This window comes from Anomalospiza imberbis, chromosome 2 (genome assembly GCF_031753505.1).
Source record: "Anomalospiza imberbis isolate Cuckoo-Finch-1a 21T00152 chromosome 2, ASM3175350v1, whole genome shotgun sequence".
Lineage (NCBI taxonomy): Eukaryota > Metazoa > Chordata > Aves > Passeriformes > Viduidae > Anomalospiza > Anomalospiza imberbis.
Window position 1 is genome coordinate 45,149,467 of NC_089682.1, and position 13,370 is coordinate 45,162,836.

The 13,370-nt window shown below is 38.7% G+C and overlaps 2 protein-coding genes across 3 annotated transcripts in view; one reads left to right on the forward strand and one right to left on the reverse strand.

The window, feature by feature from the left end:
• Nucleotides 1–9,015, forward strand: part of JAM2 (junctional adhesion molecule 2) — a 45,926-nt gene extending 36,911 nt beyond the window's left edge. The window contains exons 6-9 of the mRNA XM_068180678.1: nucleotides 651–753; nucleotides 2,168–2,275; nucleotides 3,244–3,259; nucleotides 4,002–9,015. Of these exons, the coding sequence (XP_068036779.1) occupies nucleotides 651–753; nucleotides 2,168–2,275; nucleotides 3,244–3,259; nucleotides 4,002–4,104 (330 nt within the window). The 3' untranslated portion in view covers nucleotides 4,105–9,015. The remainder of the gene's footprint in view (nucleotides 1–650; nucleotides 754–2,167; nucleotides 2,276–3,243; nucleotides 3,260–4,001) is intronic.
• Nucleotides 9,016–9,441: 426 nt separating this feature from the next.
• Nucleotides 9,442–13,311, reverse strand: ATP5PF (ATP synthase peripheral stalk subunit F6). Of its 2 annotated transcripts, none has more exons than XM_068180679.1 (4): nucleotides 13,185–13,311; nucleotides 12,670–12,849; nucleotides 11,215–11,339; nucleotides 9,442–9,565 (listed from the first exon to the last, which is right to left on the reverse strand). In XM_068180679.1, the coding sequence occupies exons 2-4, from the start codon at nucleotides 12,837–12,839 to the stop codon at nucleotides 9,537–9,539; spliced, it is 324 nt and encodes a 107-aa protein (XP_068036780.1). In that variant the 5' UTR covers nucleotides 12,840–12,849; nucleotides 13,185–13,311; the 3' UTR covers nucleotides 9,442–9,536. The 2 variants fall into 2 exon arrangements, with proteins under 2 accessions (XP_068036780.1, XP_068036781.1); XM_068180680.1 differs by having other exon boundaries at nucleotides 12,670–12,852; nucleotides 13,185–13,291.
• Nucleotides 13,312–13,370: the final 59 nt, after the last annotated feature.

Genomic DNA, 13,370 nt, shown 5'->3' on the forward strand with positions numbered 1-13,370 from the left:
CAACTAACAAGCAAGAGATAAGCTCTTCTGTAGTGGGGGGAGATGTCCTGCTACAGTCTCATTTTCATTTCATTTTCATTCTTACAGTAGTAGTATTTGATAAATAGTATTGTTTAGCATTTTTCTACTGGAAGAAGACAAAGTACATTTTTGGAGCGTTGAGAACCACCCAAACGACTCTTTACTTCTGAAAAATTTCAGTTGACAATGCATCGTAAGTAGTATGTGTCAAGTTTTTGGAAGGATCAGTTAATGGGGTTGTTGTTTTGACAAAATGAAGAAACTTTGATTTCAAGTATTCTGAAATTAGAGACCATCTAAAAAAGTGGATATTATTATTATTATTATTATTATTATTATTATTAAAAGTTCTTGTCCACTGAAAATTAATTTCCTTGTAGATACACTCCACTGAGTTAAATGTCCATCTAAAGGAACCTCTTAGGCAACAAGTAGAAGTTGAAGGACCAGGGAATGTGACTAGGGAGCTGTTACAAGGTTGAAATGGACCAGAATTTCTTACTTGCCTTCAGGATTTTTTGGGTTTCATTTGTTTAAAACAAACAAATCTACATTGACATGTCAAAATTTCTATCCTACAGGATTTTTTCCCCCTGTTCTGATAATGGTTTTGGACTGTTTCTTAACAGCTGTTTAATACAGTTACAAAGAATGACACTGGAGAGTATTTCTGTGAAGCCTCTAATGGGATTGGATTATCTCAGAAATGCTCAGTGAAGCGAATGCAAGTTGGTATGTGTTAAAGAAAATAATGGTGGAAAACAATCTTGCAGTAGGATCTATGTAATTGCATGGTGAAACTAAGAATCAGATTGAATGAAATCTTTTTATTTGATTATGGCATTTGGGGGGGAGGAGAAATAATACTTTCCTTATCGCAGTAATTAGCTTTTAGATTGCTAAACACTGAACTTCACAGAAAAACATCAGCCATATGAGAACTTTAATATTTCCAAATGCTTTTGTGGAAGGCTTACAGAAGAGTGTGCCAGTCCACTGGGCTGTTTTCTTTACATAAAGCCTCCCTTTTGTGATTCATTCATGGGAAATCTTAATGTAACAGTCTGTAATAACCCAAAATGTGTGAGGGTTTTTGCAAAATATACAACTATTTCCTGCAGATATCACAGGAAAGCAAATGGTAACAAATCCTAATAACTACTGCAGGGAAGATCCTGTCCAAGTGTTCCATAAAGCAGTACATGGAACTGCAAAGTTCCATATGATGCTTTCATGGAACTTAGATGAAAATCACTGTGTCATGGGTTTTAATGCATTCTTGGTGGATTACATGCAAATGTTCCTCAAGCTACTGAGATAGAATTGCTTTGTGAAAATATGCACTACATCCTAAACTGTGTCAGCCTAAATTGTACAAAAATTTGTTAGGTTTTGGGGTAAAAATCTCAACCATATATTAAAATATGCCTAAAGTTGGGATCCACATAATTGGAAATATAACAAAAACCTATGAAAATGTTTCTGCTTCTTGATAATTTTGGTTTTCCTAAAATGAATAATAGTCTGAAGCTCTTAGTGATTATATCAGGATATGGGTGGGGTCTTTGTCATGGTTGAAGTCAAGCCATCATTTCAAAATAAAAATGGCCAGATGTTTCAGTAGCCTGGTGTAGAGTTTAACTTCAGGAAACTCAACTTTATTGTGTTGTATTTTAAAAGCCTTGCTATTTAAAAATTTAAAAATCATTGAATTTCAAATAACTCATTTGAAGAGTTCTTTAGAAGTGGAACTCCATTGCCATCAGCTGTTTCAGTTGTGTTAAGCAAGTTAACTATATGAAGAAACTTGCTTTAACACTTACAAAGATTTAATTATGTTTTTCCTCAGAGATATACGACTTGGGTAATACTTATCTGGGGTAGATATGATAAGGAATATGTATCCCTTGGTCCTTACTTTTGACCCAAACTAAGCAGTTGATGTGTACCAAGCACTTCTGTTAAAGTGACTGTGGCAAATTAGTGCTTTTTTACTGCTTAAATACATCTAACTGTCACTAATTAACTTACACATCTTGGGCCAAAGCCCACTTAGATACAAAAATGCCTGTGTTAATTAGAGAAAAATCCAGCCAGTGGAAATTTTTACACTTTACAACATAGGACTTCTGCTTTATAATTACAGATGACCTGAATGTAAGCGGTATCATTGTGGCTGTAGTATTGGTGGCTCTGGTGATGGTGCTGTGTGGCCTTGGAGCATTCTGCGCCCAAAAAAGGGGTTACTTTGCAAGTAAGTAGAATAAAATCACTCCTTTCTTGAGTCAAAAAATGTCTTTATTTAGCAGTGTTTCCATGATACTCTGTCTTGCCTAGAGAAGCTGTGGATGCCCCTTCCCTAGAAGTGTTCAAGGACAGGTTGGAGGGAGTCCCGAGCAACCAGATCTAGTGGAAGGTGTCCCTGCTTATGGCAAAGATTTAGAACCAGATGATCATTAAGGTCCCTTCCTACCCAAACTGTTCCATGATTTTATGATTCTGATGTCCTCCTTTCCATAAAGGTTCTAGCTCCATGGTACTAAAGCTAGAGAGCATTAAAACAGCAACATTTTGTGCAGACATTTTTATTCTGCCAACGTCTACTGCAAAAGGTACTTTGAAAATGACATGGAGATGTTTGTGCAGTTGCTTAAGGCTACCAAACAACAACCTAGGGAAAGCAACGAGCCTGACTCTGGTTCTTAGAACCTCTCCACCCTAGTTTTGATAAGGAATGCCTAAGAAAGGCAAAATAAAATTAAGCCCATTTTAGTCAACAATGCCTGACCAATTAAATTCTGATGAAAGGGAAACTAAATTAACTGTCTTCTTCCTCTGGGTCATGGAAAAAGTTTGCTTTTAGGGATTGCTGCATAAAGCTTGACATCCAGCAACCCCCTCTGTAGCCTTTACACTGGTACCTATAGGTTTGAGCACAGCAACAACAGATGCCATACATTGGGGTCTGTAAAGGTCAGCTGCCTGAAATTACCAGAGGCTATAGAGCTGCTCATTAGAGTTCACTTGGAGCTTCATTTACCCTTGAAAGCAACCTAATCTTTCTTCTACCTAAACTCACTACACCAAAAAGAGACATTTGGTTCAGAAACTCCTTCTAGAAACTGAACAGCTGAATATTCTAGGAATAACTACTTCAAAGAACTTCAAATCAGCTAAGAAAACTGTTCTTGTGCTAATTCTTTTCTTTTCTTTCTTTTTCAGAGGAAAGTTCTTCCCAGTAAGTAAGCAAGTACATAAATCACTGCAAGCCTCATTTACATTTCAGATTATTTAGTAACTATAATGATTTTTACAGCCTAACATCATTTTTGTGCAATAGCTTTCTTGACACTGAGACAAATCTGATCCTACACACTAGCTGCTTTCCTTAATAGAAACTAGTGTGGTGGTCAGAAAGTGAATCATTACATTACTGTGGCAAATACACAGATATGTGTCTTTTTACATAGTTATAGCTTACACTCCTAACTCAGCTATCCATGTGTCTCCTCTTCAAACTAGACAAATGACAATCAGAACCAAATTGAATTGCTCTCATATCCATATCTACAAGTTATTTCAGGAAGTGTTTTGTAAAAATATAACTGGTGGAAACTTTCTGACAGTGCCAGGTCTATTCCTTTGATATGGATTTATTTCACTCAAATTTCTTAGTAGCAAGTCAGAATTCCTCAAGCTATTTTAGTTTTGGTCATGAGCTAGACAAAAAGTGTAACTGAAAGACTTGGAAAGACAAGCTAGAGAAGGTGTTTGGCAGTGGTTTATGAGATAATGACTGATATCTAAAAGCATTCAATGGATTTGTTACTGTAAGTTTTTTCTAAGAGGAGGGGAAAAAAATCCCCAAGGATTACTGAAAATCTGGAAAAATGCATTAATATATAAGGCTTCCAAAGGGGTAAACCCAGCACTGGAAAAGTCGCTATTTAACCTGTATTCCTTTCCTGCTCTGTTAACAGAAAGAAAACAAACTATCAATCTGCAAGTGAAAAGGCAAGTCTTTTGTGTTCACTAGTGTATTTTAAAAGCTTTAGATATCTTCAAAGTTCCTTAGATCTGTAATATCTTTCCACATGTACACAGACTCCTCACTCCTGCCGTGCCCATACCTGGCAACACTTTATCTCTGTCTGCATTTACAGCTTTCTATTGCATAGTCTTAAGTGCAACACAGCTGCAGCACTTTGCTCCATACTTTGCATATTCTTGTACACATTGATTAACTAACTGAGACACAGTCCAAGACAGCAATGAGAGAAAGATTGGGCCCTAACTCTTCTAAGAATATAGTGGGTCAAAAGACTTGACTAAATATGGAAGCTGAATTTACTACTTCCACCCCCACTTCCTTGAGTCAGCTCCAAGGGCTTTAACTACATCTACATCATTCCAGCTTTTCAGATTGGTGCAAAAAGAATAGAGTTCTAAGTAAAACTTCAACTAGGAGTGACTGAATATCACTATCTACAGTTTAAGGACATTAGGAGTTTAAGTAGCATGAGTAATACTGATGTAATCTTAAAAGATCCCTGAACACCACCCATTTCCTTAATCGAAACAAAACATACTAAATTCCATAAGCTTAATCCTTGAGCTAGTATGTATGTAAGAAACTTCCTGAGACCATCTGTGTGCTCTGAGTAAGAAAGATAAAGCTTTGAAGAGCTATGGTATCTGTTTATCATTGTTAATGCACTTAAAAATCAGATGCTGAACAGAGCTGTTTGATACCTGTATTTATGTGTAGAGTGCATTTTGTAGACGTCCTGTCTCAGAAAAGAATAAACATTTACTAACAGTACATCAGACACATTTCTTGTCAAGCTCAGTGCCTTAGTTTCTTCTGAAATGTACACTAAATATTAACCTGCTTAAAATCTTTTAACTATTATTTATTGTAACCTTGTTTGCTTCATTTAGGATTTCAAGCATACCAAGTCCTTTGTTATTTAGAAGATTTCAGCCTCTGTGAGGGACATCAAATTACTACTTGTCATACAAAAGTATCAATGTCCTAGTTTCAGCTGGGATAATTTTTTTCATAGTAGCTGTGTTTTGGATTTAATGTGAGAATAAAGTTGATAACACCCTGATGTTTTAGTTGCTGCTGAGTAGTGCTTACTCCAAGTCAAGGAGTCCTCAGATTCCCATGGTCTTCCTGTGAGGAGGTGCAAAAGAAGCAGGGACAGAGCACAGCTGGGACAGCTCATCTGAGTTGTCCAAAGGGATACACACAGAATCACAAAATCATAGAATAAGCTGAGTTGAAAGGGACCCATCAGGATCATGAAGTCCAACTCGTGGCCCTGCACAGGACACCCCAAGAATCACACCATGTGCCTGTCACATTTCCCAAACACTTCTGGAACTCAAACAGGCTTGGTGCTTGGTGACCACCTCCACGCCAGAACATCATGCCCAGTATTTAAATTGGGGAAGTTGGCCTGGAGGAACCAACTGCTGCTGGGGGATAGGCTAGTCATCAGTCAGTGGGTGGTGAGAAACTGTTGTGTATCACTTGCCTTTCTTGGGCTTTAGTCCTCTCTCTCCTTTTCACTACAATTCATATTATTGTTGTTATTAATATCATTAGTATCTTATTTTACTTTGTTTCAATTATTAAACTGTTGTTCTCTCAACCCACCAGTTTTTTTCCTAGTTCTCCCACTGGGCTGGGGTGGGACAGTGAGCAAGCAGCCATATGGGACTGAGCTGCTGGCTGAGCTGCTGACTGAGCTGCTGGCAGTTCTTTTTGGCACTCAATATGGGACTCAAAATGTTGAGATAAAAAAAAAAAATCTGACTAGAGCATGTTAAAACATGTTTGCTATAAGCCTTCATTGTATTGGTTTAATAGTTGCTGGTCACCCTATTGATTCATTTGCTCTAGGCCTAGGCTAAGGTTATCACTGTGTAGTTCTGTGTTGTACTGGCTTGTGATATGATAGAATGGCTGGTCATGAACCTGTCTGGTGCGTGTCCCCCACTGCCCTTTGGGAGCCTTCTGGTGGAAACTATCCACAGTTACATCTACTGCCTTTTACCCTCAGAGAGCAAACCCACGGGAAAAACATCTTCCTTCCCCTCCAGGATGATTACAATAGCATTTCAGAATTTTAAAGACTTTGCATATCCTGTGACTACCCTTGAAACCAACCTGGTCCTTTTGGTAGCATCAGTATGTTGTTACATATGGTTCAGGCCTTCTTTAGGGTTAAGAAACAATCTGTGGCTACAGAAACCCCACCAACACATACTGTACCTACACAAACTTCAGTAACAGGCCAACAAGAGGCAACCACTCAATCCTTATTCCTGAGTGAGCTGCAGGATATACATAAATATTTCAGCTGTTGTCCTGATGAGCATACTACCACATAGCTGTTCTGATGCTGGGATAATGGGACTAACGGAATGGAATTAGAGGGTAGGAATCACTTTCTAAGAAAGCATGCATTGACAAGGTGATTGCAAGAGAGACACAAGTTCCCAGCCTCTGGAAGTGACTCCTGTCAAGCCTGAAGGAAAGGTATCCCTACAAGAATGATGTTACATATCGCTATGCAAGTGGAAGGCATGAAGAATTGGGATGGGAGACCTACCTTGACCCTAGAGACATGAATTGTAAGGAAAACAATCACAAATAGGGGTTCTTCCAGGAAAGCTGCTACTCCCGTCTCCAGTGGATTGTTTCCCAGGCAGAGTGGAAGGGCTGAATTTACTCCTGATCCTATGGAAAGGAATTCTAATGCATTTCTTAAAAAAGTAAGCTCTCTTAAATGTGTGTTTTTTGAAAACGCATATTCTGAACCATGTAAGCTCTCTTTATCAAGCGATTCAGAAGAATGATTTCACATGGAGCCCTGAGCAACACCAAGCTTTTGAACAGAATGAACTAGAAATACTTGGAAAACACTTACAGATGCTTGGGCCAAGGAACATGGGTGGGTATATTGTAACATGCACCAGCTGAGAAAATGACATGATCCACTGGACTGTCAGATTACACTGAGAGCAATGGCCAGAGGCAACCTTCAAACATTGGGATGCACATTGGCAAAGGCCACCTGGTGAGACAGCACTAGAAGATCTGCCAAGTGGGCTGGCCCTGCCCAATCAAAACTTTTACTGTAGAAGAGAATAAAGTTCCTGTAGTGCATATGAAAACTGTGCTGCAGAAGAGTTTGGGTTGTTCCTGCCTTGGACAAAGGCAAACTTATCTATGGGATTGTTTTTGCTCGAGGACTTGGACACACTCATTAAGACGGGAGGATGGACAAGTCTGGTTTGTGCATTGAGTTGATTTGAATGAATAGCCAGTTTATTGTGTGATATTAATTGCTGTGTATTAGCACTTCTACGTCAGCTGCATGCCCATGATTGCACTGGGCGCCTCATGGTACCTGTCTCCACCCCTCCAGCTTTGGGGATCTGAACCCAACTCCCCTTCAACTGCCATATTAAGAATGAACTTTGATGTTAACTGGACAAGCAGAGCAGTGATGGAATGAGAACTGGCTTCAACATGCAACAATCCAACACTAGACCCCCCCTTTCCTGCCCTGAAAGACTGTTTATGACACTCACAAGTCACGACTGTCATAAGCCCCCCACTTTCCTGCCCTGAAAGACTGTTTATGACACTCACAAGTCACGACTGTCATAAGCCAAAAGTCACAGACTAAATTAATCCAATAGACTTCTACAGAGATTGTCTGTAGATTAAGGAAATGGTGTATGTGTGTGTGTCTATAAAGATGGGAAACGTGGTGGCATATCAGGAAGTGTGGGATCTGGCATGACAAATGATATGGAGTAAGCAGCTACTACTTTTCTGGTTTCAAATGGGAGTTAATTTTCTTCCTAGTAGCTGGTACAGGGCTGTTTTTTTAATTATTATTAGAATAATATCAATAACACAATGTTTCAGTATTTGCTCAGCAGTACTTACCCCGAGTCAAAGACTATTCAGTGTCTGATGCTCTGCTAGTGAAAAGGTGCTCAAGCCATGAAAGAACAGAGCCAGGACCCTGACCTGAACTGGGCAAAGGGATAGAACATCATGCCCAGTATTTAAATTGGGGGGAAGTCGGCTGGGAGGGGCCATTTGCTGCTGGGGAACAGGCTGGGCATCAGTCAGCGAGTGGTGATTAGCTCTTGTGCTCTGCATCACTTGTGCTTCTCAGGTTTTCTCTCTTTTTCCCATATTATTACTTTGGTTCAATTATTTAAGTGCTTTACCTCAACCCACAAATTTTGTTTCTAATTCCCTTCCCTACAGTAGGGGGAGGGGACAGGGAGTGACCCAGAGGCTATGGGATGCTTAGTTGCCAGCTGGGGTTAAACCACAGCATCAAGGGATCTTTTGACCTCTGCTCTGTAAATATTGTTTCCATGTCTTACATGCTGAAAACAGAAACTACCAATATTTAGTCAACCTAGCTGTGATGGCATTTCAAAAAAAAAAAAAAAAAAAAAAAAAAAAAGCCCAAATAAACCTGAAGACAAATTAACTTGTCTATTCAATTTAGTTCTGTGTGAAAGCTTCTCATTTTGTTCATATGTACATGCAGCAATACAAGATTCACTCTTGCAGCTTGGAACAATCTATTCAAATAACTTTCATAGATGACATCACTAATTGTGTCTCAATCATGGTCAAGGGCTCAATTTCTCCTGCAATTCTGATTTACTAGGACTTAGAGATGATTTTGGCAAATCTGATACAATTTCAAAGTGCGTAGAAGTAAACTCATTATGCTGACAAAAGAAATCCTCCTGTAATAAAAGCTCAAGCAGTGTTTTAGCGTTTAATGTGGAAGTCTCTCTCTGTAGACAGTGTATGTAGTTTCATTCTGAAGAAAAATCACATCAATGCAATTCATACTGTAGTATGTAGACTCTAACTGTCAAAGTGTTTATGTAGTTTCTCAGATATAATCATTATAAATAAACAACTCCTCAGAAGCTAAAGTGTTTGTGTCAATAGCTCAGTTGCAGAAATTTCACACCTTACAATCTCTTTAGCAGATTTCATTTTCTTCTGGAAGATTAACTTCATCACCTTTGCATTCACTGATGCACTGTAGAATTAGGGCATTTGTGCCTATGCTTTTGACTGTGCAGCTCCATCACTACTGTAGGGCTTTGCTACAGACTTAAGGTTCATGGAGACTTTTTTTCTGCAGAAGCCTTTTGGATAAACTCAGCAGAACAAATAGTTCCTTCCTGGTATATCATTATAAGTGTTATAATATCTAAACATTAAAACATAGCACACAAAGGAGTTTTGCAGTTAACACTGAGCAGCACTATTCAGCTGCCTCTGTCATGTAAGAGTTGATGATCACAGCTAGCTACACTCACCATGCAGTTAAGAGCTTCTTCACACCACTGAAATCAAACTGAAATACTACATTTATTAAATTACAACTGGTGCAATTTTCAGCAACTCCATGCCTGTACATTCCTGTTTGGTGTACAAGCTGCAGAGATCACTTTGGAGTCTCCTCAAACTTGGGCTCTACAGGAGGAATGGGAGAGAGAAAATTCCTGTTAGTCTCTTTTTATTCCATTTTCAAACACCACAATTAATTTGTAATTCAAAGAAAACTAACCATTACACTGGCAAGCTAAAGCAGCGCATTGCAGTCTACACACCCACTGACTGATTAAATGTGGGCAGCAGTAAACAGTAACTAGGCTGGAAACAGGTCTTTTTCACCTTGTGGGAGTTATGTATCAAGGGTAAGCCTCAGTAATATTCTGCCTAAACAGCTTTTAGTGACACCTGGGATAGGGGAGAAGACAGCAGAGAAACTGAAGAAGTCAACCAGAAGTCAACCAACTGGACAAGTATATCCAACAGCTCTAAGAACAAGTAATCTCTCTTCTCTCCCTTTCATTAGTGTATCATCAGTGTATATTAACAGAAAGGAGCACACAATTTCAACTCAACTCAGCAAGATACTCTCCACATGCAAACACTGACCAAGGAGTTCTTGATGTCAAAGGTACAGGCTCACACAGGTTAGGGATTTGGGCTACTAATGCCTGCTGTCTTTAATACAAAGACTTAGGGGCAAGGCTCAGCTTACAGTAAGCATCCCTAAGGTAAAAGAATTGATGTTCCTACTCATATAATTACTCATATTAATTACAATTTGAAACCTAATTGAAATTAGATCAAAGATAGGAAACAGTGGCAAAAGAACAAAGTCATGTTGTGTCTGTGCTTTGCTCTGTTCCTATGGTCACACAAATTCTTTTTTCTTACAAAAAAAAGTAAAATTTTAATGTGCGTAGTTTCACATATGACACAGAAATAAATCTGAATGTAGAGAAATTACATCCCTAAAATTGTGGAAAAATAAAAAAAGGAAAACCATAGATCCTACTTTACAGGTACTCTGTTTTATCTGTGCCAGTAACAACCTGATACCAACTTTACCCAACTGAAATACTTACAAAACCCAAAACATTTTCAGGTGTGTTCCAAGTCTAAATTAGAATTCCCAGACAGTCTGATCAGAACTACAAGTTGATGAGTATGGTTGCTTGGGCTTGGCTGGCTGCCAGATACCCACCAAGGCTCATGTTGTCTGCCCTTTCCCTTCCACGCTAAAACAAACTTAGAGCAGTTAAACAGAAGTCATATCCAAACAGATGAAGAAAAAGGTTTAATATAATTTAGCTACAAAATATTCATAAATAAGGAAGTTAAGTACTACGTTCATTTTCTGAAATCAGTGGCTTTCCAGAGGAGCTTACAAAATCAAAAAAGTCACAGTTTGGATGATATTAAGACTGATATTCACATTATAGTCTGCTGATCTTTTTGGCAAGATGAGAAAAATACAGACCCTAGGTTATTTTTATTTGAGCTCTTTCTTTAGGCTGTCCTTCTTTCTGAAGGACAATTAAGATAGTCTGATCTGACTGCGAGTTTTGTTAATCATTAGTATAATGAAGACCACATCTCTGCTAGAAAAAGCAAATAATCAAAATAGCAGTCACATGGAAACGGATGTGAACTGTGCAAATGCGCAAGATTCCCAGAGGGCATTTTACACAAAATTAATGTTAAAAATATAAACTAAAGGGGAATTTAAAAAACCTGTAAGTGAACATGTTTGTACTTGCAATTAGAGTTCAGTAAGATTGTTAACTCACCCTCAAATTTAAATTCTGGAAACTTGGTGAGATCCCCCTCACCATATGCCCGTTGGAGTCTTGCAAGGGATTCATTCATATCTTTTTGAAACTCAGGTCCTGTATCAACAGGCCCTCCAGCTTGCCTAATAAACATTAAAAGTTGTGATTAACAACTCAGTTCTAATATTTCACATGGAAAATTCTACGTTTTCAATCCCACTTATAAATTAAAATCTTCCTAACAGCCAGTCAAAGGAAATAATTTAAAATATTTCCAAAACTCAAGATATGACATCTTAGGGCCTCCTCCTTACCTTACACACAAACAAGAGTCTCAGGGTAAAGGTTTTCTGCTGTCAGTGATGAAAATCCAACTATCAGGGATGAAAATCCAAGCCTTTTGAGACAAAAGGTGGTCTTATGAGGCAAAAACACTGATGAATATGGAGGCTCTCCAGGCTTTTAGTTTTGCTTGTTCCAGGTGTGAATTCCTAACAAAACTGTGATTTGCAACTCTTCTGTCTCAGAATTAGTTATCTCAGTTAGTAAAGCTTAACTGTTCTTACCAAGAAAATGCATTTTGAATACTAAAGAAGCAAAAATCCCCTCCAAAACAGGAGCTTCTTGGGATTCAAGGATCAGATAACTAAAACAGTAGCTCCTTAGATTGCCAGCACTCAGCTGTACCAGCACAGGATCCATGCTTAGAATTGGTAAAACCACCAAATATCTGCCTCCCTACACAGATGGGTTTGTAGGTAAGGACAGACACATCTTCTATCAGTAGAGCTAAGAAGCATCTTAATTCCTTCCCAGGAATATTTCCCGAGAATAAATTACACAGAATTACTATAGTTTTCATTGCCTGGTCAGCAGTTCATTCAAATATTACAAGAATCTAAGATTCCATTTGAAGGAATTGCTTATTAACTTAAGATGTTAAATGAACCATCCTAATAATTCCATTAATTCTCAACTGGTTTTGGAGGCTATTTCCATTCAGCTTCTGGAAACAAAACTACAGAATAACTGTTTTCCCCAGACAAAAAAAAAAAAAAAAAAAAAAAAAAAAAAAGAAAAAAAAAAAAAAAAAGAAAGGGTTTGTTTAGCTTTTTTCCCCCCTATTTATAGAGCATGTAGATGGGTAAAAATTACCATACCAGTACATTCATGCAGCATGCAAGAGACTTTAACTGGGTGGCTTAATTGTCCAAGAAGAATGACATCAGATTTTTTCTTTTTTAAGGGAAAAAAAAATTGGTATTTTCTATTAGATATGCAAGAACAACCTTTCCCACTAGTGAAACCATAAGTGTTGCAGGAAAACACACCTTAAATATTTACAGACCAGCCTACAGGAGTATCAAATTGTCAAAAATCAACCACCTTCAGGTCTGATGTTTTTATGTCAAAATCAACAGATTTTCCCCTTTTGCCATCAGCCCCCTCCTTAAGACAATTTCCTTTACTTACTTGCTCTTCGTGTTGTACTCTCTGATCTTGTCCAAGAAGAGCTTCTGGACCGGGTCGAGATCTTTTGTCTTGTTGAAGACAATCGCAGAGAGCCCAATGTTCCTGCGCACGTGAATGGACACAGCGGAGTGGAAAAGGGAGGAAAGCCGCAAGATCTCTTGTAGGATCATGATGGCACTACTACTTTAACCATTAATAAAATACAAAAGCAGGAATAAAGAGTTAGTCACAGAGACATAATAAATGCATTTAAAAAATAGAAAAAAATAGCTTGGAGCTGAAACCAGAAAAGTATCTAAAAGATATTTCCTTTGTTATTAAGATTAATGCATAAGAAGAAAGAAAAATGTATTTTAGAGCGGAACTTTAAAGCAGAGAGGTATTCAAAGGTTTTTTAAAACAGCATGGGGGGGGAGGGGAAATTCCAGCAATCACTGAACCCGAGGGCACCGTGATCCCACGGCAGCTCCGCGACCCGTTCGGTAAGGAACCACGACAGAACAACCCAGACAAACCGTGAATTCCGCTCTTCGCGTTGTTTAAGTAAGAAAAAAGGTGACAATTTCAACCCCAGAGTCACCTTGGCCGAATCACCGCCTCAGCCCGGCCCCGCCGCCCTCGCAATGCGCGCCGGGAACCACCATCCCATCCCATCCCATCCCCGTCCCCCGCTCCCCGCCACGCACACCCGGAGCTCCTCC